The following is a 27,148-nucleotide window of genomic DNA, read 5'->3' on the forward strand; positions in this document are numbered from 1 at the left end:
CGTCTTGCTTCTCGACGCCTCGCTCGATGCTGAAGTTGAGTAAGAAGCGAGCGCTGTCGATCTCTCCGCTGTCGGACGCGAGCGTGGATCTGCAGACGGTCATACGCACCTCTCCAAACTCACTGGTGGCGTTCGTGAACTCTCGCTGCGGGCCGAGCGCTGCCAGCTCCTACGGGCATCTGTCTGTGGGCACCATGAGGTGAGCATGAGTTACATCATACCCGCATCTAAACCCTTTACATGATATTTCTAACCTCCCATTTCTCTCCAAAGTCATTGAAAAAGTAATTGTCACCCAAATCCATAACCACCTTCAATCACACAGTCTTTATGAAAAATTCCAGTCTGGTTTTCGCTCTGCCCATAGCACAGAGACAGCCCTGGTCAGGGTCACAAACGATCTGCTTGTGGCTGCTGACCAGGGCTCTCCATCCCTCCTCCTGCTCTTGGACCTCTCAGCCGCCTTCGACACTGTTGACCACATCATCCTTCTCCACCGTCTGCAACACTTTATTGGCATTTCACACACAGCATTACAATGGTTTCGGTCCTACCTGACTGATAGAGTTGAGTATGTGGCCCTGGGGGGAGCCAGGTCGAGGCCCCACACAGTTACATGTGGAGTGCCTCAGGGTTCGGTCCTTGGCCCCACTCTATTCTCCATTTATATGCTCCCCTTGGGCCACATCATCAGCAGGCATGGAGTTGCTTTCCACTGCTATGCTGATGATACTCAGCTCTATGTCAGGTTGGACCCCACATCTTCCGCATCATCACTCTCCACTTTATCTGTCTGCTTGGAGGAGACAAGGGCATGGATGACTGACAACTTCCTTCAGTTAAACAGCTCCAAAACTGAAGGTCTCCTCATTGGGACCCCACACCAACTCCGATCCTCCCCCTTGACCGTTTACTCATTTGCTGGCCACGACATTCCTCTCACATCCTCTATAACAAACCTGGGAGTTCGATTTGACCCCCACCTATCATTTAACACCCACATCCAACTTATCTGTAAGACTGCATTCTTTCACCTCCGGAACATCTCCAAACTCCGCCCCTCCCTCTCTCTTTCTGATGCAGAGAAGCTGGTTCATGCCTTTGTCTCCTCCAGGCTCGACTACTGCAATGCACTCCTCATCGGGATCCCTGGCAGGAGCCTGCAGAGACTGCAGAGTATTCAAAACTGCGCTGCCAGGGTCCTGATGGGGGTGCGCAAATTTGAGCACATCACACCCATCCTCCATAAACTTCACTGGCTTCCTGTTAGGTTCAGGATTGAGTATAAGATATGTCTCCTGGCCTATCAGTGTGTCTATGGCAGCGCACCATTATACCTCAAAGAACTCATAAATAGACACAACCCAACCCGACATCTCCGTTCCTCTGACAACCACAAACTCCAGGTCCCCAAGTCCAAACTCTGCACTATGGGAGATAGGGCCTTCCAGGCGGCTGCGCCTCGACTGTGGAATGCCCTCCCCAACAATTTGAGGGCGCCACAGTCTATAGAGGTTTTTAAAAACAAATTAAAGACCTACTTATTTTTTACTGCATTTTCTTAATATAATTTTGTTTCTTGCTGTTTTTATGATCTGTGTTTTTACCTGTGCAACTGTAGCACTTTGGGACATGTTTGTTCACGTGTAAAGTGCAATATAAATTAAACTTATTATTATTATTATTATTATTATGATATGGGCTGAACTCCGGGTCTAAAATTACCCAAAAAATTAATTATTGAATTCAATCTTTTTGTAAACTTGTTCTCTTTCAATTAGGACTGTTTTTATATTTCTATTTGCATCTGTTTAATCGTAGGCCTCATTTATCTGAGAGAAGGCCTCAATTTTTTTGAGTAAAAATAGCGGTAACACTTTACAATAAGGTTCATTTATTAAACATTATTTAATGTATTAACTAACATGAACAATACATTTGTTACAGTATTTATGAATCTTTGTTAATGTTAGTTAATATGAATACAGCTGTTCATTGTTTGTTCATGTTAGTTCACAGTGCATTAACTCATGTTAACAAGATCTTAATAAAGTATTAGTAAATGTCGAAATTAACATTAACAAAGATGAATAAATGCTGTATAAGTGCAGTTCATTATTAGTTAACGTTAACTAATGTAGTTAACTAATGTTAACTAATGAACCTTATTGTAAAGTGTTACCAAAATAGCATTATTTTTGAATAATTTTCACAATATTAAATAAAATATGAAACAAACGGCACTGTTGATCACACAAGTCTACTTTAGAGTTCCACCAGGAAGTTCGTTTTGAAATGCTTTTATTTTGTACAAAATGGCACATAGTCACACTTGTGGTGTTCCCGGTCAAAAATGACCCGGTTTTTAAGTCAAGTCAAGTCAGCTTTATTTCTACAGCGCTTTGAGTGTTTCAAGGCAGCTTTACAGTGACCACAGGAAAACAATGCAATTTGAGATAATTGACGATAACACCGCATAGATCACAAGCTTTGTGGGAGTTGATGAAATAACAACACAGTTTTTGGTAACACTTTATTTTACAGTGTCCTTGTTACATATGTTACATGTACTTACCATAGTAATAACTATAAATTAAGCATCCTAATTTAGGATCCTAATCCTATAGTGCATGTAGTTACTCAATATTACTGAAATGTATAATTATTCTGTAATAATTACACCTTAAAATAAAGTGTTACCAAAAACTGTTGTTATTTCATCAACTCCCACAAAGCTTGTGATCTATGCGGTGTTATCGTCAAATGTTGGATTCATAATCTGTTGTCTTTTCGATACGCACAGTTTTGGGAACTGATTTATTACTGATCCATTGACACTTTCAGCCCGTCGTCGTTGGGTTTCTCCAGCTCCATGAACATGAACTACTCCAGAGCTCAGGGGAACGTGTACGGCTCTCCATCATCATCCTCATCGTGTCACGGGCCTTCACCCCGCATGCCCACACACAACCCCCGACTCCACGGCCCGCACAAACACACACACACACACGTGAGTCTCTCTCTCCTCGATGCGCTTGCTCTGTGTGTTTGTTTACGGTAACACTTTACACTAAGCTCTCATTAGTTAACTTTACTTAATGCATTAACTAACAATTGTGCAATACAGTATTTATTAATCTTTGTTAATGTTAGTGTCATGATTCTCCTCATCTAGTAAAAAACATATTGTTCATTTTTAGTTAATGCATTAACTAAAGTTAATGAGACATAATTGTAAAGTGGCAATATTTTGATTTAGCTTTTATTTTTATACTTTAATTTTGTTGTGTATTTGTATTATATATTAGTTTATTTTTTATTTATTCTTATTTCAGTTTTAATGTAAATTTTATTTCCAGTTACTAATGTTAGTGTTTTTACTTAAACTAAACAAAAAATAGAAATGTTGCTCTGGCAATGAACTGAAATTAGTTTTATTAATTATAAAATTAACATGAACTACTGTTAACAAATGGATCCTTATTGTAAAGTGTTACCATTTTTGACATTTCCATTTAGCTTTTTTAGTACTTCAACTTATTTTATTTCATCATTTTTAATTTTCTTTTAATTTGACTTTTTTCATTTAAATAGGGATGCTCAATATATCGGTATCGGCTGATATATGTTCATTTTTAATGTTATCGTTATCGGCCCGAAAAGAAAGTTTGTCCGATAAATTAAAGCTGATAAATAATATTATATTTCCATCAGCTGAGACTCTTCAGATGCGCACTGTTCAACATGATGATTATGAATTGCTTAAAATATGATTAGAATCACTTAAAAAAGGAAAATACAGTGAAGTGCAACAACAGTCTGTTATATCGGCTACATAAAATGATCATGAGAACATTACAAGTGTGTGTTTGGGACGTGGATTTTAATGCTGAGACTTTTGTTTTTGTAATCAGGCTCTCAGAAATTATAAAAAATTTTGATTTAGATTTATCGACCAATATATCGGTTATCGGCTTTCAAATATAAAGAATTATCGGTTATCGGCTTTCAAATATAAAGAATTATCGGTTATCGGCTTTCAAATATAAAGAATTATCGGTTATCGGCTTTCAAATATAAAGAATTATCGGTTATCGGCTTTCAAATATAAAGAATTATCAGTTATCGGCTTTCAAATATAAAGAATTATCGGTTATCGGCTTTCAAATATACAGAATTATTGGTTATCGGCTTTCAAATATAAAGAATTATCGGTTATCGGCTTTCAAATATAAAGAATTATCGGTTATCGGCTTTCAAATATAAAGAATTATCAGTTATCGGCTTTCAAATATAAAGAATTATCGGTTATCGGCTTTCAAATATAAAGAATTATCGGTTATCGGCTTTCAAATATAAAGAATTATCGGTTATATTATCGGTTATCGGCTTTCAAATATAAAGAATTATCAGTTATCGGCTTTCAAATATACAGAATTATTGGTTATCGGCTTTCAAATATAAAGAATTATCGGTTATCGGCTTTCAAATATAAAGAATTATCGGTTATCGGCTTTCAAATATAAAGAATTATCAGTTATCGGCTTTCAAATATAAAGAATTATCGGTTATCGACTTTCAAATATAAAGAATTATCAGTTATCGGCTTTCAAATATAAAGAATTATCGGTTATCGGCTTTCAAATATACAGAATTATCGGTTATCGGCTTTCAAATATAAAGAATTATCGGTTATCGGCTTGCAAATATAAAGAATTATCGGTTATCGGCTTTCAAATATAAAGAATTATCAGTTATCGGCTTTCAAATATAAAGAATTATCGGTTATCGGCTTTCAAATATAAAGAATTATCAGTTATCGGCTTGCAAATATAAAGAATTATCGGTTATCGGCTTTCAAATATAAAGAATTATCAGTTATCGGCTTTCAAATATAAAGAATTATCGGTTATCGGCTTTCAAATATAAAGGATTATCAGTTATCGGCTTTCAAATATAAAGAATTATCAGTTATCGGCTTTCAAATATAATGAAATATCGGTTATCAGCATTTTTTAAATATAAAGAATTATCGGTTATCGGCTTTCAAATATAAAGAATTATCAGTTATCAGCATTTTTTAAATATAAAGAATTATCGGTTATCGGCTTTCAAATATAAAGAATTATCAGTTATCGGCTTTCAAATATAAAGAATTATCGGTTATCGGCTTTCAAATATAAAGAATTATCAGTTATCGGCTTTCAAATATAAAGAATTATCGGTTATCGGCTTTCAAATATAAAGAATTATCGGTTATCGGCTTTCAAATATAAAGAATTATCAGTTATCGGCTTTCAAATATAAAGAATTATCGGTTATCGGCTTTCAAATATAAAGAATTATCAGTTATCAGCTTTCAAATATAAAGAATTATTGGTTATCGGCTTTCAAATATAAAGAATTATCAGTTATCGGCTTTCAAATATAAAGAATTATCGGTTATCGGCTTTCAAATATAAAGAATTATCAGTTATCGGCTTTCAAATATAAAGAATTATCAGTTATCAGTATCGAGCAAAATTTTAATATCAGTGCATCCCCAAATCTAATATTTATATTTTATTTCAGTTTTATGTCAGTTGCACATCACCTTTATTTCTATAGCGCTTTATGCAATGCAGATTGTTAAGGTGAATGTTTCAGTGTTAGTTGATGCTAATATTAACCCCGCTGTGTGTGTGTGTGTGTGTGTGTGTGTGTGTGTGTGTGTGTGTGTGTGTGTGTGTGTGTGTGTGTGTGTGTGTGTTCAGATGAAGACAGAACCGATTCTGGGCAGTGTGATGGACAGCATTAACATCAAGAGTCTGGAGGAGCATTCAGAAGGAGACGTGGCGAGTCCTTCATCGACGGGAACACAGGTAATGTGTGAGTCTGTGAGTAATACTGTGTGTACATCGTGTTCAAACTCTTCAATCTAGCTTGCAATCCACTGTATTCCTGACTATATTACTGCGTGTTAAATTATGGGTGGCACTTCCGGTTTGGGGAACTTCCATTCAAAAACACTGAAATTAATCATATCAAATCATAAACTAATAAAGCTGATCCGTCAGTTTGACTGAATTGAGCTGTCAATTTCCCCTCATGTTTTATTTCCAGACATCATGAGAATAACGTAACACTCAGTATTTTAACGTGACATGTTATAACAAGAATATCTATGGCAAGAGCTATTTTTCATTAGGATATTAAGCTCATGTTCCATGAAGATATTTAGTAAATGTCCTACCGTAAATATATAAAACATGTATTTTTGTGAGTGAATGCAGCACAATCGTGAACATAAATGCACAACTTTAAAGGAGATTTTCTCAATGTTTAGATTTTTTTGCTCCTCAGATTCCAGATTTTCATTAGTTGTGTCTCGACCAAATATCGTCCTATCCTCCTAACACACCACACATCACTGGAGAGATTATTTATTCAGCTTTCAGATTATGTATAAACCTGGTTGTGACTGGTTTTGTGATGCAGGGTCACATTCATTTACAATTAAATTTACTGAATCCTCACGTCTCTTTCCAGGTTTGTTTTCACAGGTAAATACAATTTATAATCTGTCAAAATGACGGAAATCACTTTTAAAATAGTATCACGCTGAAGTTAATGAACATTTTTATTAAGGCAACGTCTGTTTCATAATACAGATATATATTATTACAGAGATATTTAACTGTGGAAAGAAACACGCTTTTAAGGTTATTATGGTCTGTTGAAAGTACCTTGTTGATGCTTTTACACTTTAAATGTCCTTTTAATGTTCGATGGTTGAAGGGCGAGTATTCTGCTTGTTAACAGCAGGTGTTCATCACTAATGCTCACTATTCACTTAATTCATCACTATTACAAAACTATTGTTTTTTATAAACTTAATTGAATTGAGGCAATCGGTTTCCTCAAATGAAATGAGTTAGCTTAACTTGTTGGGTTTTACAGTGTAGAATAATGTACCCAGCTTTTAAAAACACGTATTATTGCGTTCATAGAGCGCTGATTATTTACAGATTTACAGAAGTCACACCCATAATTCGCACAAATCGTCATAAATCTGTGTAGGAATATGATGGATATGGTTGTTAATGTTATCCCGACCCGCTTTGCAGGATCCTCTCCTGGGTTTATTAGAAGGTCGAGATGATCTGGATAAAGAGGAGAAACCTGAACCCGAGGCCGTCTACGAGACGAACTGCCACTGGGAAAACTGCAGCAAAGAGTTCGACACTCAGGAGCAGCTCGTGCACGTAAGCAGACTGAAGACTTACGGCAGGACACACCAATACACTGATATTTTCTTTCACATTTTGCTTCACATTTTGTCTCCAAAAAGGAAGAAAAGCCATGAAGGCAGCATAACAGCAGTCCATAACACACTTGTATGCTATATGGCAAGTCAGTATGATAGATTTGTGTGATAAACAGAAAGAAAATCGAATTTTCTATAATTTATCCATTCAATTTAAAAATGTGCTCCACTCAGTGTTGTTATTGTAACTAAAACTATTACGCATTGTGGTAACACTTTATTTTACAGTGTCGTTGTTACATATGTTACATGCAGTTACTATAATAATAACTTTAAATTATGCAAAATTACTTGCAACTAACCCTAATCCTAACCCTACAGTAAGTGCATGTAGTTGCTTAATATTACTCAGTACTTAAATATACAATTACACTGTAACAACAAAGACACCTTAAAATAAAGTGTATCCAAAGTTGTTTTTGTAATTGAGAAAAGTAAAATATTAAATCTTAAAGTTCTAAAATGACTAAAACTGAAAAAATAAATAAAATAAAAATATATAAAAAATACTAATGCTTTACAATAAGGTTCTTGTTTGTTAGTTAACTACACTCTAAAAAAGGATGGGCTGTTTCAACCCAATTTTGGGTCAAATATGGTCAAACCCAAACGTTGGGTTAAAAATGTAATTTAAAAATGTAACCCAACGGCTGGATTTGTCCATATTTGACCCAAAATTGGGTTGAAACAGCCCATCATTTTTTAGAGTGTAGTTAACATGAACTAAGAGTGAACATACTTCTAAAGCATTTATTAATCCTAGTCAATGTTATCATCATAATCAATTATTAAAATTAATTATTCATATTTCATGGTTCATAATCTGTTAATATTGTTTAATGACATGAACAAAACAATGAACAGTTGTGTTTTAATTAACTAATTCTAGCAAAGATTAATAAATACAGTAAGAAATGAATTTCTCATTTTAGTTAATCCATTTACTAAAGTTAACGAACGCGATTTTATTGTAAAGAACAAATAAAATCACACACACACACAAATTTTTTTTAAATAAAACTGAAAACTACAAATAAATGGTAATTCAAAGTATGCACAATAGTATACAGTGCTAAGCATAAGTGAACACATGCTAAAGTTGACTAAAAAGAGGAATAAAAAATCATCTTTTGGAAATTGATCTTAATGCCTTAATTTAAAAAATGAGTAAACTTGAAAGTGAATGAATAATGTATCGTGAATAAATAAATGTTCTTCATTAAAACACAGTGTGTAAGTCAGCACACCCCTGTGTTAAATCCCCATAGAGGCGGATTTATATTTTTAAAGGCCAGTTATATCATGGATCCGGGATATTATGATCCTGATAAAGTTCCCTTGGCCTTTGGGATTAAAATGGACATCATCACACACACTTCAACACACCTGGAGATCGGCATGGGTTTATCTCAGTTACAGGTGCGACTAGAAAAACTAGAATATGGGGCAAAAGTTCATTTATTTCAGTAATTCAACTTAAAAGGTGAAACTAATATATTATATAGACTCATTACATGCAAAGTGAGATATTTCAAGCCTTTATTTGTTATAATTTTGATGATTATGGCTTACAGCTTATGAAAACCCCAAATTCAAAATTAGAATATTGTGAAAAGGTTTTCATAAAGTCATAATAATCATCAAAATTATAACAAATAAAGGCTTGAAATATCTCACTTTGCATGTAATGAGTCTATATAATATATTAGTTTCACCTTTTAAGTTGAATTACTCACTCTAAAAAATGCTGGGTTGTTTTAACCCAATTTTGGGTCAAATATGGACAAACTCAAACATTGGGTTAAAAATGTAATTAAAAAATGTAACCCAATGGCTGGGGTTTGTCCATATTTGACCCAAATTTGGGTTAAAACAACCCAGCATTTAGAAATAAATGAACTTTCGAACTACAAATTAGGGCTGCATAATGATTAATCTCCACTAATCGTTTGCAGAATAAAAGTTTGTGTTTACATCATATGTGTGTGTACTGTGTAAAATAATTATGTATTTATAAATACACACACATGCATGTATATATATAAAAAATATTTACATGTTTATATAAATTTTTATATTTAAATAATAATTTATATTATATATAATTATAAATACTTAATATATAAATAGATTTTTTTCTTAAAATTATACATGCATGTCTGTGTATTTATATTTACATAATTATTATACACAGTACACACACATATATGATGTAAACAAAAACTTTTATTATTATAGTTGCGATTAATCGTTATGCAGGCCTAATTTGCACCATATTCTCATTTTTCCAGTTTCACGTGTAACTGGTTTGGTTTGCATTGAGAGATGATCTTATGGAAATCTCAGGAGAAGTGATTAATAATAATAATAGGGGTGTGTTATTCGCGTATGCTAGCGCTGTACACTGGCAGTGTTTCCCACATCACGCGTCCGCTTGTGTCCTGATCCCCGTCTCTCGCGCAGCACATCAACAACGAGCACATCCACGGGGAGAAGAAGGAGTTCGTGTGCCACTGGACGGACTGTTCCCGAGAGCAGAGGCCCTTTAAAGCCCAGTACATGCTGGTGGTCCACATGCGCAGACACACCGGCGAGAAGCCACACAAGTGCACTGTGAGTTACAGCCGTGTCACATGACTTCTGTGTCCACGCTCTCTTGAGCCGGAGTATAAATGTGTGTGTGTGTGTGTGTGCATCAGTTTGAAGGCTGTAATAAAGCGTACTCGCGTCTGGAGAACCTGAAGACTCACCTGCGCTCACACACCGGAGAGAAGCCGTACGTGTGTGAGCACGAGGGCTGCAACAAGGCTTTCTCCAACGCGTCAGACCGAGCCAAGCACCAGAACAGGACACACTCCAACGAGGTATGCAGAGTTAAACACACACACACACACACACACACACACACCCACACACACACACGGCTCATCTGCTGGGTTTCTGCTGCAATGTGCTTTCTTTAGTCATTATCATTTACTTGCGGTTCAAAACAACGTTATGACATGACAACATATGCATGTCAAAAGACAAAGGCTATTCATTTATATATATATATAAAAAAAAACAATTTTGCAATTAATTTGTTGTAAGACATAAACTGACTAAACAATTTTTTTTATTGCAGTTAATAAAAAATGTAATTAAATTAAAATGAGCTTTTTTTTGTCTTTTATAATTTGCTTGCTATTTAAATAAAAAAATTATGACATGACAAAAGTTGCATGTCAAAAGACAAAGGCTATGACTAAACAAAAAAACTATAAACATTAACACTGATCGCAATTTGTTACTGCAATTAATTTATATAAAAAAATGATTGTAATTAATTATTGCAATTAATTTGTTGTAAGACAAACTGACTAAACAAAAAAACTTTATTTCAGTTAAATAAAAAATTATAATAATTTTTTTTAAAAAATATCTTTTTTTGTCTTTTATAATTTACCAATACAAAATGTATGACATGACAAAATTTGCATGTCAAAAGACAAAGGCTATGACTGAACAAAAAAACTATAAAAATTAACACTTTGTTACGGCAATTAATTTATATAATAATTATTGCAATTAATTTGTTGTAAGACATAAACAATAAAAAAACTATTGCAGTTAATTAAAAAATGCTATATAAAGTTATATAAAGGTGCTACATAAAATAAATGCATTATTATTATTAATACAGTCTGACATTCGTTCTTAAATGATGGCAAACAGGAGAACTGCTAAAAGCAGTAAACTAGCGGTGTGAATATGTCTGAAGATACAGCAGTCGACCACAGTCCCCCACGCTCTGCTCTCTCTCCTCCAGAAACCGTACGTCTGCAAGATCCCCGGCTGCACAAAGCGCTACACGGACCCGAGCTCCCTGAGGAAGCACGTGAAGACGGTCCACGGGCCCGAGGCTCACATCACTAAAAAGCACCGCGGAGACACGGGTCCACGAGCGCCGGGCCTGACCCCGGCAGGACAAAGCTCAGAGCTTCTGATCGAGAAAGAGGAGAGAAGCCGAGAGGACTGCAAGTTACTCGCTCCAGAAACCGCACTGGTGAGGCTCGATCCCAGTGCGCATCATGATGGACAGGATTTATCGCTTTAGCAACAGTGTTGGGGAAGTTACTTTTAAAAAGTAGTGTTTGCTCGATACTTCTGAAAAAAGTAATCCGTTACTTTAATTAGTTACCCCCTTTGGAAAGTAACTTTTTACGTTACTCGTTACTTTTACGTTACATTTATGTTGCTTGAGTTTGGGCAGAACCCACTATCTGTTCCTAAATGTGTAGGCCTACATAAAGTTCTACTATGAACTCTACTTATTGAAAAACTAGAAGAAGAAAAATTGAAAAAAAGAGAGATTTTAAAATAGAAAAATAAATACTTTTATTTAAAAAACATTTGAAAAACCTGTATAAAGTGAACACCAAAGAACAATATTAACTATTGAGCGGTGGTGACGTGTTCGTGAAAAATGTCACAAATAACCGGCAAAAGTAATGATTATGAATATGTCAAATATAGCAAGGAGACATTTCAATTGATTATTAATAAACAAGTGTTTTCTGTCGGTGTCGGCTGCAAAGATGAAGTTGGCGATGCTGACTCGCGATCTTCTCAGTATGAACGCGCCAGAGAGAAATGCACATTTCATACGGATTACATAAGCAGAGAGCAGAGAACAAACAGTTCTTTCGTTTTTAATAGTTTTGTTTAAAAGTACACATTTCAAGCTTTCCATAAATTTCTCAGGTATTTGAGGCAAAGCTTATACGCTGAGTTTGGGTTCATTTATTAGGCGAGCTCCAGTTCACGCGCCGGCGCGGAGCTCCTGAGAAGTCCAGATTATATTGCCTGCTATATTTACTTCTTATTTATTAAATCCAGGCAATTGGTTAATGAAACATTGATTAAAATTAAGATGCAATTAATAAAATAAAAAAAATTTCACTTTAAATAAATGCTTTGTACAAAAACAAACTTAATGAAGTGGTCAAACTGCCCACTCCATTTGTCTCCCGATTGCGCATCTTATGATCTTACTCATGCTTTTCACTTTTCATATAATCACCATAGATTCATTTTAAAAAACAATTATTTTATTTAAACATAAATATGAAACTGGATGGTTTACTTTAATAACTAGGCTACAACACGTAGGCCTATTAGACTACAGTACAGAGAAATGTAATGTCGGACCAGGATTTGAGCGGTGAGCATGTGGGGGAGAGGTACGCTTTTCGAACAATTATCGAATATTATTTTAGCTTGATATGCCAATCCTTAATATTTGGTGTTTTAAATGCCAACCCTTTTTCATCCGGTGGGTAGTATTACTTTTGGTTTGCGCAGTGAATTGACTGCATGCTACCAGCCTCTGTCACGTAGACCGTGTGGAGCTTGTGACTATTGCAATCGCGCAGCTGAGAAGACAGTGTCGCTGTCAAATCTGTTCCTGGGAAAAGTAACGTTGTGGCGAATTGTAAAAGTAAATACATTTCGTTACCAAATTTTCAGTAGTAGCGCGTTACACTACTTTTTACCCGAAAAAGTAGTAACGTTACTATAACGCATTACTTTGTAACGTGTTACACACAACACTGTTTAGCATTGATATCGCGATGTCAGATATAAGGGATCGTAGTTGATCTGTGATCCGTAGCGGCTCCCCGGTCCTGAACGGATCACTGGAAAAAAAATTATATGGTGCAAAAGTTCATTTATTTCAGTAATTCAACTTTAAAGGTGAAACTAATATATTATATAGACTCATTACATGCAATGTGAGATATTTCAAGCCTTTATTAGTTATAATTTTGATTATGGCTTTATGAAAACCTTTTCACAATAATCTAATTTTGAATTTGGGGGTTTTCATAAGCTATAAGCCATAATCATCAAAATTATTAATCATCTGGCTGTTCAAATTGTTTCATAATATATCGCAGAAAATCTAAATATCGCAATGCAATTTTATTTATAATATCGTGCAGTCACGTGCATAATAACTACAGTTACATCTCGAATAATTTCTGTCGTCCTCTAGAAATCTCAGCCAAGTCCCGGTGGCCAGTCTTCCTGTAGTAGCGAGCGCTCTCCACTAGGGAGCGCCAACAACAACGACAGCGGTGTGGAGATGAACCTGAACGCAGCGGGCAGTCTCGAGGACCTGACCACACAAGAGGAGAACGGGAACACCGGTGTGTCCGAGTCCAGCGCCGGCGTGGGGTCGATGTGCATGTCCGTTCAGGCCTTGAAGAGGTTGGAGAATCTGAAGATTGACAAACTGAAGCAGATTCGCCGGCCAACGCCACCGGGGCGCAGCGGAGGGAACAAACTACCGGCGCTCTCGGGTAAAACACCGAGCAAATCAAGCACTTTGTTTTTGGATCACAGGTTATTTAACTCTTATTCAGGTGAAACTGGCAAAATGAGAATATGGTGCAAAAGTTCATTTATTTCAGTAATTCAACTTAAAATGTGAAACTAATATATTATATAGACTCATTACATGCAAAGTGAGATATTTCAAGCCTTTATTTGTTATAATTTTGATGATTATAGATTATGAAAACCTTTTCACTCTAATTTTGAATTTGGGGATTTCATAAGCTGTAAGCCATAACAATTCAAAATTATAGCAAATAAAGGCTTGAAATATCTCACTTTGCATGTAATGAGTCTATATAATATATTAGTTTCACCTTTTAAGTTGAATTACTGAAATAAATGAGCTTTTGCACCATGTTCTCATTTTTCAAGTTTCACCTGTACAGACAAACCAAGAATTATTCAGACACCAGATATCATTTTTGATATTTTTTTCACTAGTGGGTGCTGGACACTATAGTTAATAATTTATGTAAGTGGTGATAGCAAAATAAAGTAAACTGTTAGATATTATACCCAAAAATTCTTCATACAGTGACTACCAGTAACATTTTATACAAATTTGGGACCAAATATTCTTCAGACACTTTGACCTTATGTTTTGCTGAAGTGTTTTGTCTTGAATTGCTAATGCTCTTTTTACACACACACTGAACACAATGAAGCATTGCTTGGTCACTGGTTGATAGGGTTGCCACCTTTGGTGTGGCAAAATAAGGGACACCCATTTACCCCCCCCCCCCCTCCCCCCCCATTTCGACTTTTTCTAATTTCAAACATCTGTTTTTTAATATCATCTGTAGTTTGCCACTTTGCCACTTTTTATGTGTGTTTTGCATTTTGAGGATGAATTTTGTCAATCTTCTAAACAGGGTCCGACCTTGATGTAATTTGATTCTAATCATAATGTAACATTATTGAAAAACAGATTTTTGTCAGTACAAAAAATGCTCAACTTTGACAAAGTCATTTTTATTGTTATAATTGTGATTTCATAATATGTAGATATTAATCCAACTAAAAACTAGTGAAAATATGTATTTTAGTCAAATAGCAAATGGTGTAGCTCTGCAGCCATCTACTAAAGTGATAATTTCTTTACTTTTAAAACGGCATTTTCCAAAAGATGGGCAAAAATCTTACACTAAACCATGGCAAATTATCTATATCCATGAACGTTAGAAATGTGGGTCTTTTATAAAGTGAATTTAACTTTTTTTTTAACTGTTTTTGTATAAAAAATATTTATTTATTTATTTATATAGCCTAAATTAAAAATATATATAATAAATCCTCCTAAAACTATAAATCCTAAAAAAACAAAAAACTATTATGTTGTTTCAAAATTACATTTTGTTGAAACAACACAAGTGTGACTCCCCCCCCCCCCCCCCCCACCCCACCCCACCCCCCAACACACACACACTAACATAAAAAACAGATATTATTCAAATGTATTTAATTTTTATTGTAGATCTAGAAAGTGTTGTCAACCGTGCAAAGTCTCACGCCATTTGGACAAAGATAATTTTTTATTTATTTCAGCAAACGCCATTTGACCCGAACAGCGCACGAGGGGTTAAAAACGTGCCGGTTTACAGCGCATGTTCACGAGACTCAGTCGCTATAGAAACAAAGACGCTAAAATGCAATCACGCAATGAGCTTTTCTCATAGACAGTATATGGCTTCTCTACTACGAAATTGATTTCTTTATATTTGCTATTAGTATTATCCATACTGCAAAATCCTTATGTTTTTATTCAACTATATGTGGGCCTAATGTAAAATACGGGACAAATCGCGTCCCTTATTGATTTGATACGGGACGCATCATCTTACTTGTAAATACGGGACGATTCCGTATTTTAAGGGACGGGTGGCAACCCTACTGGTTGAGCTAAACTGGTATTATCTAATTGTATAGTTAAATTTAACAGCTGACAGATATTCAACATAATTCATGTGTGAGACAGTCTAACAGAAGGACGGACACAACCTGTCAAATATCAACTGATTTTATATTAATCAGACAAATGCGCAACATTAACAATATAACAACCTGCACACAATGACACAGCTGCACAAGTGTAAAATGTTATTTCGTCAACTAAAATTAAAGCAAAAATTATAACTGACTAAAGTGAATTAATATGACTTTACAATATTTCCAGGATATTAAAAAATGTTAAATAAATTGAGTGCCAGATTTACTTACAGCTTTCACAAGCACAAACCCTCTTTTGGCGATAAGAAATTACTGTCAGGATTTACTAAAGACACGCAGTGAATGATTAGTGTTGAAAAGCTGTGGACAAGGTTATTTTTTTGCGGCTGACCTTATTAAATATGCATTTGCACGAGTTTCCCTTTAAGGCGCAAAATTTAAGGGAGGAGTATTTAAGTGAATCATGCAAGGTCATTTACAAAGGTTTACGCTCGTATATTTACTGGTATTTGCGGCATTATTCACCACCCAAAAAAGCATGTCTTAAACCAGGCGGTATTTTTCGCTGCTTTTGGTAGATTGCGTTGGTCATTATGGAAATGATCCGGCTGCGCACAGAACTTTCCACTCCCAACTGAGCTTTTTTGGGATTGCACTCCCAAAAAAAACATTCATTTTGCTAGACCATCGGAACTTTGTTCTGTGCTGTGAGGTTAAAATTAAATTTACAATTATTTGGCATTATACGCATTTAAAGTCCTTTTAATGTTGTTTATGTGTCTATGTGGTGTTTTTAATATGCTTGAACACACACCACATACACACAACCACATACATGTGTAAGTTCATAAGTGGACAGCATTGCTGAGTATTTTCTGCTTAAAACTGCAGAGAACCAAAGACAGTCTCAAAAACACGGTTTGAAATCACTGGTGTTTCTGACATCACAAACTACCTTGTAACCAATCAGATCAACGTGTGATCGTCCACCAGTGGATCTGTGAGTGAGTGAGTGAGTGAGTGGAGGCGGGGCTCATTTGCATATTCATAGAACCGCGTATACTAAATGAGGCAATGGTGTCATTCAAGCTATTTTAAAGCACAAATAATTTTTTTTCAAGGAAAAACGTTTAAATATGTAATGTGGGAGATGAGTTTTAAGGGATATAATTATTGACTACAGGGGGACTTTAAGGTTTACATGTTCTCATGATTTTTTCAGTAATTCTAATGCTAACTCTGCTTCCTTCTCTGCACCTTTCAGCAACAGGAGAGATGATGGGCATGTGTGCGCCCTCGCCCTTACTTTCCAACCGGCGTGTAATGGAGCTTTCTGCTCCTGATCTGGGTGGAGTGACCGGAATGGGAATGTCTTGCCAACCGAACGATCGGCGCGGCAGCGGCACCAGCAGCCTCAGCTCTGCGTACACAGTGAGCCGTCGTTCGTCAATGGTCTCGCCCTACCTGTCAAGCCGACGCTCCAGTGACGTGTCCCAGGTGGGTCACTGCCAGTCCGTGATGGGAACCGATGTGCCCGGTGACCCGCTGTCTCCTCAGAGCAGCCAAAGAAGCGGATCATGCCAGAACGCTGGTGGATTGCCAGGTCTACCGAGTCTCACACCGGCACAGCAATATAGTCTGAAGGCTAAATACGCGGCAGCAACAGGCGGTCCACCGCCAACCCCGCTACCCAACATGGACCAACCCGGTAGATTCTTGAGGGAATGCCACGGCCAGCCTCTTCCTCCATTTATGCAGCAAGGTGGCATGAGAAGGCACAGTGCTAATGCCGAGTACGGCACAGGAGTGATCTATCCACATCAGGCACCCGGAAACAGCACGAGACGTGCTAGTGATCCGGTGCGCTCAGGAGCCGATCCGCAGGGTTTACCCAAAGTGCAACGCTTTAATAGCCTGAGCAACGTGTCCCTAATGAGTCGTCGCAACGCGTTGCATCAGTGCGGATCTGACGCGGCTCTCAGCCGGCACATGTACTCGCCTCGTCCACCGAGCATCACTGAAAATGTCATGATGGAGGCCATGGCTATGGAACCTCATGGGAAAACCGAAGGCAACATGATCCCGGGTGGAGACAGAGCTTACATGGGCTATCAGCAAACTCAGCTACACCCTCACAACGCAAGTCAACTGTCTCCTGGTCAAGAAGGCTTGGGTTGCATGGATCAAGTCTTCCAATCTCAAATGCAAGGTCCGTACCAGGGTCAGCGCGAGGAGATCTGCGCAACTGGAGCGATTGGTCAAGCTGACATTGCCAACAATCTCCTACAGCAAGCTGAGTATGGTATGAGTACCTGTCAGCTTAGCCCATCCGGCCCACACTTTCCTAGTCAAGGTGATGGATCAGGGCCATGGGGACCAACTAACCAACTCCACAGTCCTCAAACCGGCATGCAGTTCCAGGGTGTAGGCATACCAGGACAGCACTACCTTCAACAGGGCGTATATGACCCTACATCTGACCCTAGGCATCAAAGAGTGACTGTAAAACCTGAACAGTTCCATCCGTCAATGGGAGGATCCAGTTCTTGCCAGAACATCAAACCTCTACACCAGCATCGGCATAATGCAAACATGCAGGGCTATCCACCGCAAGGCCAAGGCCTCATGGGCAGATCCTCTAATGCAAGCTGTGACTTTCTTCACGGCCAGATGGGAACGCAAGCCGGTCTTCCGCAGCAAAGCCAAGCGGGATCATTCCCGAGTGGAGGAGGTATAAATCTTGCACTTGCGGAAAGCCGCCGGTCGCAGACACCAATGCATCAAATGAAAGAGATGATGGTGAGGAACTACGTGCAATCCCAGCAGGCTCTCCTATGGGAACAGCAGCAGGAGCAAAGAGTAGTCGATGGTCTCACTGGGAAGCCTGATGGGATCGACATGGGAGGACAAACGGCCATGATTCAACACAGTCCTCAGCATCAACAACCTAACCAGAACCTTTATCCCGTTAATGCTTATCAAGGCTATCCGAATCAGAACTTAATGAGCCCACCGCAAAATCGAGTTCCCGGTTCTGTTAAGGAGCATGCAGCTGGGATGCAGGGATCGTGCTATGGGCCGGATATAGTGCCAAGACCACCTCAGGGACGAAAGCCTTTGAGTCGCCAGAACAGTCTTTCCCAGACCCAACAAGCAGGTGGAGCTTACCTGGGAAGCCCACCTCACCTCAGCCCGGTCCACTCCACCGCCAGTCCCAGAAGAGGAGTGCGCCTCCCACCGGTCCAACAACAGCATTCGGAAAACTTCACAAACAACAACAACCCCATGTACTACACAGGCCAGGTACACATGCACCATGACATTGAGAAGCCTCAAGATGGTCCATGCCTGGCCCAGCAACACCTGACCGGGATAGACCCTAGTACCAAACCCACATCGATGGCCTACTCAGAACCAGCGCCCATGTCCAACGCCTTAGAAAACCTGGACTTGGAGAACGCTCAGATTGACTTTACCTCCATCATCGATGACCCAGAGCCTTCATCTTACAGTCCAATAAACCCACACCACCATTGCTCCTCTCAGACCTCCTCCCGTCTCACCACACCCCAAACCTCCGTCACCCTTCCAAGTGGCCTGTCCAATATGGCAATCGGGGACATGACCTCAATGCTGACGTCCCTAGCTGGGGAGAACAAGTACTTGAACACGTTGTCTTAAAGTGTTTCTACAAATAACAGGGCAAAAAGTGAGCATGTTGACTCAGAAACTATTGCCCTCACGACACTAAAGGTTCCTCTGAACGTGCCTTTTCTTGCTCGTATGCCACGTACTGATTAGGGATGCACGATGTGACATTTTTGGCCGATATCGATAACCGATAATTCTTTCTATTTGAAAGCCGATAACCGATATATTGGCTGATAAATCTAAATCCAATTTTTTTTTTTGAGAGAGCCTGATTACAAAATACTAAAGTCTCACCATTACAAGCCATGTCTCAAGCACACAATTATAATGTTCTCATGATAATTTGATGTTGCCCATATGATAGACTTGTGCTGCACATGTTGCACTTTCCTGTATTTGCCTCTTTTGAAGTGATTCTAATCATATTTCAATTAATTCAAAACCATCATGATGAACAGTGCACATCTGAAGTGGAAATAATCCATTATTTATCGGCTTTAATATACAAGTCAAATTTTCTTATCGAGCCGATAACGATAACATTAAAAATGAGCAGATATCAGCCGATACCGATATGGTGGCCGATATATCGTGCATCCCTAGTATTGATGGTTCTGCTGGTGTCCAATATGGGATCACACAGATTTTGCGTAATGGTGTTTTAAGTGTGTAAAATATGTTGCTTGACATTACCGCCTAATGACTATTATTCAAGGGGCATTCCAGTCACTACTGTGAGACTGTAAAGATGGAAGTCTTTGTTTAAAATGTAAATATGAGCATTGGACTGTAAATGGTGGCAAGATAGAAACAAAGAAAATTTACTTTTAGATATATATCTGGACTTGGACTGCCACATGGACACCACATAAGAAGACTGAAACACAAAGTGAGTGAATGTGTCAAGGAAGAAGCTGGTACTCTAAAAGTATTGGTGAAGACAGGACTCAAGTGCCTTTGACCATTGTGGCCTCTTATCTTTGATTCCTCACAGGTACGACATGTTGGAGAAAACGAGACAGTATAGACACATGGATCAACAGTATGAAGCCCAAAGTATACTTCAGCGTAACACCTAGCGTATGAGTACAGCACAATGCATAGCCTTTCATTTGATAGTGTGCATGAACACAGGCGGTCGACAGAAAGGTTCATCTAGTCTGCGCTATTTCTTTCCAGAAGTTATGAGCAATTAAAAACATCTTGGTACTCTTTTAAACTAGAGTTCTGTGCATCTATGAACTATGGAAGCTTGTTTCCGCCACAGAATAAAAAATAAAAAAGGTAATTGCGACCTTTTAATCTCACAATTCAGACTTTTTTTCTCACAATTGCGAGTTTACATTTTCTCAGAATTGGGAGATATAGTCAGAATTGCGTGATATAAACTCGCAATACTGAGGAATTCTTTTTTTCCTTAAAGGTGTTTATTTCTTGCAATTCTAACTTTATAACACGTAATTGTGAGTTTATATCTCGCAATTGACCCTTCGCATGGAGCTTGATTGACAGGTGATCTGGCCAATCATACTTCGCCATCCGCCATTTTGTCCGACAAAGCAGTCAGGAGAGTTAGTAGATTACCGCTGGAGGATTTGAGCTTGAGAAGCGGAGTGTACTGACGTCTTTCCGCGGTTAAAACTACATTCCTTCTGATGTTCATTCATGTTTATTTGATGCTATAAATGAACTAGAAGGAAGAGATGATCGGTTCACGAGCGGCTTTAACTGAGTCTACAGCGATCTGTCACGACACATTAAAGAGCCATTATTGTTTAAATTTCTTTTAAAAAATGACCAAATTTGAAAGGTGAGACTTTGTTTAATATGTTTAATATCAAAAGTAACAGAAAAGTAAGCTGGTCTGTCCTGTCTGTTGGCGTGTTGTCAGTGTCTCTCTGCTCCGCGATGTGTTTTTCACTGCGTGAGAACATGGTGTGTGTGTGAGAGAGGCGTGGCTTGTCGGACATAGCGACAGTAACTAAGGGGGGCGGGTCTTTGCGAACGGTCAATTCTGACTTTAAAACGCGTAATCGTGAATTTATATCTCGCAATTCTGACTTTATATCTCGCAATTCTGTATGAGAAATAAAGTCAGAATTGCGAGATGTAAACTCGCAATTGTGAGATAAAAAAGTCACAATCTTTCTAAATGTTTTATTCTGTGGCGGAAACAAGCTTCCATACTGAACTCCCTCATACAAGCAAGTGTTTATTGTGTTCGGTCTTCTGGAGTTTGTTGTTCTGTTTATTTTTCGACCATGAAAAGGCCAGGCCAGTGTCGCCTTGTGGACCAACTAGTTAGTGCAAAAAAAATTTAAAAAAAAAGGCGTATGCACAAGCTGCATGTTACTACTATATTTTAGTACATTAGCTACGATGTTGACCAAAATTACGTCATATGCACTGTGCAAAAAAAAGTATACTTTGGGCTTACGAGAAAGTGTTTCTTATTAAAACTCATTGCTTACTGTCATAATGGCAGATTACAGAACAGTATTTTAAAGACTTGTCAATTATCTCTCTAGGTCTAGACAAATGCCTCTGAATCATAATATTCATTCAAAGTCTTTGTGTTTGTTTTCTGATTGTTTGACTAGTCTGCATTCAGACAGATGTGTTAAAGGGTAACGGCACTGAGATGTGTTTTTTGTAATGTTTCTCTTTAGTCTGCGCTGCGCTACATAACCCGAGCTAGCATGCATATGCATTGCACTGACAACAGCACTGAGCTGAGGAGAAGTGATGAATTTTTTTTATTAAGTTTCCATATAGTATGAATAAGTTACATACAGTGCAGGTACTTGATGTTTGTCAAGCTTTTGGTTTTAAGTCACACTTGTGCCTATCTAGTTTTTTATCATTAAGTGTTATCGAGGAGGCGGTACGGACTCAACCCTTTAAAAAATCCCAGTGTTTCCACTTTCTGTGGCATACCAAAGACGACTGGCACTGAGACGGGGACACACACCGTCATGTGCTTCCATATTGCTGTGATAAAGAATGTTTCCTCTTTTTTTTCTTTTTTTTTTTAGAAAAAAAAAACATTTTGTGGTTTTTGCATTTCTGTGTGTTTTTATATCTGTCACAGTTCACTCAAACTTTTTTTGCTGGCAAAAGTTCATCAAGTAGTAACAGATTTATGATACAAGCATTTATCCCATCTATTTACAAGTGATATTTTTGTGTACCATTTTCTACATTTTTGTACAAAGGTACTTTATTATACCAGTTTATAAATAAACAGAGCCTGTGATGGAAGAAGATGATGTGTTGGACTATAATGTTTCTCTTGTGCCACTCTGGAAAACAGAAAATATTAGACAACAACATCATTTGTGTGTGTATTTTACAGTTTTTTTCATCTGCTTACACACCAAATCCTTACTTGTCACATCATTTCTGAAACCTGGCACTCAAACACCAGAAACACACACCAAATCTGCAAAAGCATACACTAATTCTCGGCTTTCAATTTCATAAAACACTTTTTGCAAACCACAACCTATCAAAATGCCACAGTAATTTATCAGTGCCTCACACACACACACACGCACACACACACACACACACACCTCACACACACACACACACACACACACACACACACACACACACACACACACACACTCCTCACACACACACACACACATACTCCTCACACACACACACACACAGACACTCCTCACACACGGCCAAATAGATATGAATATAAATAGCCCAAAGGTCTGTGTGATACTGTATTCACAACCACAAATGCTTGCAGTAAAACATTTTTAGTTTCGTTACAATCTTACTTTCGTATTTACCATGAACTTTTCAACATTTCTCAGCCAATTACTTTCAATCTTGTACAGAAAAGTAAAGAGTTCATGAAAGAAGAGCTTTAGGTTTTGAATAACCGTGTGTATATGATATATCCAAAAATATAATATTAAGGCAAAGGTGTTTGCAACGTAAGACAAACGTTTGCTTTTGAGATGTTGAATATTTTGAATGCAGTGCTTCATTTTGCACGAGATGAAGCATTTTGCATTTTGAGTTTTGTGTGTGTGATTCATGTATTTGTGTGTAAAGTTCTGGGGAAAAAAGAGGCAAAGATTTAAAAATGTGTGTAAGCAGTTGAAAAAACCTAAATGCTTCAGTATATGTGTTCTCCGCCATTGTCTTTACGCTGGAAGCACGTCAGATGTCCTCTAGATGGCGGCAGCACTACGGCTCATGATCTTTGTTAAGTCTTGAGAGACACACACACACAGGGTTTGTGTTACACTGCCGTATTAGATCCCTCCTCCTTTAGTTACAAAGAGAACATTTTTGCTCAGTAATACTGAAATCTCTGTGACAAAGCTAATCCTCTCCATACTTGGCCTTTCCCTGTCCCTGATTATAAGATCAAAAGAGAGATTTTCCTGCACTACATGCCAGTGTGTGTGTGTGTGTGTGTGTGTGTGTGTGTAATGCTGTAGCTCTCGGTCCCTGGTACCCTGATTCGGCCTCATGGATCTAATGCTGTGTGCGGCGTGTAACCAATGAAGAACTGCCCTCGACATCACCAACTCCTCTGACTCAATTCTCAATCTGTTATTTGCTATATAACTGTGCGATCCTCCTTTACCTTCCTCCCATCCTCATTAGCCATCTCGCATCTCGCACTCCTTCATCATTAGTGGTTTTTGCTCAGGCAAGTATCCTTTTCTTTTGCTCATACTTAGAAGAGATGACCGATATATCGGCCTTTATATCGGTATCGCTCGATATATGTTCATTTTTTATGTTATCGGCCTGATAAGAAAATTTGGATGATATATTAAAGCCGATAAATAATGTAATATTTCCTTAGACGCTTCAGATGTGCACTGAATTGCTTGAAATATGATTTAAATCACTTCAAAAAGTAAAATACAGCGCAAGTCTGTCATATCGGCTACATAAAATTATAATGAGGATATTATAATTGTGTGTTTGGGACGTGGATTTTAATGGTGAGACTTTTGTTTTTATAATCAGGCTCTCAAAAATTATGTAAAAATTTGGATTTAGATTTATCAGCCAATATATCGGTTATTGGCTTTCACATATGTGACCCTGGATCACAAACCCAGTCTCAGTCGCACGGGTATATCTGTGGCAATAGCCAATTATACGTTGTATGGGTCAAAATTATCCATTTTTCTTTTATGCCAAAAATCATGAGGATATTAAGATCATGTTCCATGAAGATATTTAGTAAATGTCCTGCCGTAAATATATAAAACATGTATTTTTGTGAGTGAATGCAGCACAATCGTGAACATAAATGCACAACTTTAAAGGAGATTTTCTCCATTTTTTTTGCTCCTCAGATTCCAGATTTTCAATAGTTGTGTCTCGACCAAATATTGTCCTATCCTAACAAACCACACATCAATGGAAATATTATTTATTCAGATTTCAGATTATGTATACATCTGAATTTCAAAGGATTGACCCATGTGACTGGTTTTGTGCTCCAGGGTCACATATAAAGAATAATCGGTTATTGATATCAGACAAAATGATCATATCGGTGCATCACCAATACTTAGGGTTACCTCAAGTATTGAACCCGTCCCACACTGTTTGTGCAATGAACATGATTACTCAAATTTAAAAAATAAAAATGACTTACATATTTTGCAAAAATAAAAATCATCTAGTTTGCTTTTACTTAGAATTTAAAATCATTAAGCAAAAATGTATTTTTATTTTGAGATGCCTATTAACTCAAAGTTAATCAAAGCAAACCCTGCTATAAGCACAACACACGGAGCGAGCAGACACACGGCGCATGCACTAGTGGCTTCAGATCTGCAGGAGAGCTTTAGCAGATCTACAGCCCGACTTAAGCCACAATCTGCTGAGCTGAGGTTGCTGATACAAATGGAAATGGCAAAATAAGCGCTGAGGTTTTCACATGCAAAGAAGTGAAACCAGCATAATGACTTTTCTTTTCTTGGTTTGCCATTCAAGTCGAGGCTTTTTATTCTCTTTGTCACAAAGGTTGGCATATAATTAACTCCTGTTTAATATGCTGTTAAAGAAGACTCCTCCCTTTGCTCCTTCTCTGAACCCCTGCCAAACTCAGGCACGCTGGAAATCCCACGGGACACCCCACCCTAGGGCGTCCCTGAGTGTGTGTGTGTGTGTGTGTGTTCGGGACCATGTGGTGCCCAGATTCCTGTTTTTAGGCTCATTGCACACAGCAAACTGCACTCTTTGCACATAAAGCTTCCTCGTTTATAACATTAATGCAAATAACACTGTCTTACCATCATCTGTTGTTGAGGAGCAGAGGTGAATGAGGCTTTTCTTTGTGTCTTTACTCCTCACATGCAATGTCCACAGCAGGGTGTAGGTTTATGACCCGTTCCATCTCTTTTCCTCTCCTAGACAAAAGGACTGTGACCTCTCATCCCTTCTCCTTTTCTCTGGCTTTCACCGCACCTGAATCCCTTTATTTTATGTCCCTAAAAACAAATGTCCATTAGAAACGACAAACACAAGCTCTTTTGCTCTTTAAAATGCACATTTGCACAGGAACCAGTGATACAGTGTTAGTTTTAAGTAGGCCTACCTTGGAAATCAATATGGTAATCATCCTGTTCGTCAAAGGAAATTAAAGTAGTACCATAGGCTAGTATTAGCACCAGATATCATCATTGAACCATTGTAGCAGCACAGTGTTTTTATAAACTCATCCCAGTGGCATTCTGTGTAGAATAACTGCACAAAAAAGTCAGATATCAAAGGAAGTACAGATAACGTTATGCAGGGAAAGTCTTACTTAATTTACGATGTTTATGCTAAGCTAAATATCCAAGAAATCTATACAAAACATTTTTCTTTTAAATCTCTGTCATTATGTGGTGATATTTGACGTTGTCGGTTTTCTTGTAATGTCTGTAAGAAAGCTTTTTTCCAGAAATCCGCCCGCTGTTGTAAAAACAACGATTAAGATAAAGTTATTTTCCCCTCAGAATCCGCGAGTTCGTTGCCGCGCTTTTTTCTCTGGCGCGAGCCAGGAAAATAAGACATAACCAAGACAACATATAATCGATAGTTTTTAAAGAGCAGATAATGTAATATATAATGTAATATGTAATATATATCACAGATGGAGTGTTATTATTAGATAGTAGGCTAGTAGCCTCATTTTAAATGGTTGACTAACACAAGACAGAAAAATTACATTAATATAAATAATAATTAGCAAGCGGAATGTCATTAATTACTTAACCATTAACATAATATAAAGGGGAAAAAGTAATTTATTTCGAAGTGCTTACGGATCAAGGTCCACCCTACCTCGCGCGCCTCAGGAAGTATTGCGCGGGCATTATCATGACAGTGCGCGTTCAGGTGGGGGTGTGTGTGAATGCCAAGGTAGGGGTCCTAGAACGGTGTGTTTGAGTTTTTCTGATGTTTTCTTTTTCAGTTGCTAAACAGATTACCGTTCAATTACACGCACAAAAGAGGTGACAATGCAATACTTCCTACAGCGATCAACAGGAGAAGGGGAGCTGTGGGGGGGGGGGGGGGGGGGGGGGGGGGTGAACAGGTGCGATTCGCTCACAACACAACACCTACCTGTGTTAACCGCAGGTAGAATAATCACGTGGGCGATCAAAAAAAGTGAAACTTTTTTTCACCAAAAAACATTTTTTTTGTATTTTATTTAAGCTAGAGTAGCCTATAGTTAAATTGCTTAAACATATTATTTGTTTTTTTTATTAAGTATTTCGCACGCATATAGGCTAGACATCTTTTAAGATTAATAATATACATGCTCAACATTATTGCTATGCGCTTTTAATTTATAGGCCTATACTTATATCAACTAGT

At 37.8% G+C, this 27,148-nt stretch overlaps 2 protein-coding genes and 1 long non-coding RNA gene across 4 annotated transcripts in view; 2 read left to right on the forward strand and 1 right to left on the reverse strand.

Annotated features, from left to right (window-relative positions):
• The window catches only part of gli1 (GLI family zinc finger 1), a 64,005-nt gene extending 41,197 nt beyond the window's left edge, over positions 1 to 22,808 (forward strand). The window contains exons 5-13 of the mRNA XM_079628735.1: positions 1 to 199; positions 2,845 to 3,010; positions 5,754 to 5,861; positions 7,107 to 7,244; positions 9,770 to 9,919; positions 10,006 to 10,170; positions 11,115 to 11,351; positions 13,344 to 13,650; positions 16,899 to 22,808. Of these exons, the coding sequence (XP_079484861.1) occupies positions 1 to 199; positions 2,845 to 3,010; positions 5,754 to 5,861; positions 7,107 to 7,244; positions 9,770 to 9,919; positions 10,006 to 10,170; positions 11,115 to 11,351; positions 13,344 to 13,650; positions 16,899 to 19,315 (3,887 nt within the window). The 3' untranslated portion in view covers positions 19,316 to 22,808. The remainder of the gene's footprint in view (positions 200 to 2,844; positions 3,011 to 5,753; positions 5,862 to 7,106; positions 7,245 to 9,769; positions 9,920 to 10,005; positions 10,171 to 11,114; positions 11,352 to 13,343; positions 13,651 to 16,898) is intronic.
• Positions 55 to 25,931, reverse strand: LOC307007072. Of its 2 annotated transcripts, XR_013799573.1 has the most exons (4): positions 25,881 to 25,931; positions 25,576 to 25,773; positions 312 to 1,160; positions 58 to 183 (listed from the first exon to the last, which is right to left on the reverse strand). It is a non-coding gene; the product is annotated as an uncharacterized lncRNA (long non-coding RNA). The 2 variants fall into 2 exon arrangements; XR_013799572.1 differs by lacking the exon at positions 312 to 1,160 and having other exon boundaries at positions 55 to 183.
• A 708-nt stretch (positions 25,932 to 26,639) lies between these two features.
• The window catches only part of LOC307007071 (zinc finger E-box-binding homeobox protein zag-1), a 45,941-nt gene continuing 45,432 nt past the window's right edge, over positions 26,640 to 27,148 (forward strand). Inside the window, exon 1 of the mRNA XM_079628736.1 lies at positions 26,640 to 26,689. Within this exon, the coding sequence (XP_079484862.1) occupies positions 26,682 to 26,689 (8 nt within the window). The 5' untranslated portion in view covers positions 26,640 to 26,681. The remainder of the gene's footprint in view (positions 26,690 to 27,148) is intronic.

Source organism: Phoxinus phoxinus (assembly GCF_949152265.1).
Source record: "Phoxinus phoxinus genome assembly, chromosome: 11".
Lineage (NCBI taxonomy): Eukaryota > Metazoa > Chordata > Actinopteri > Cypriniformes > Leuciscidae > Phoxinus > Phoxinus phoxinus.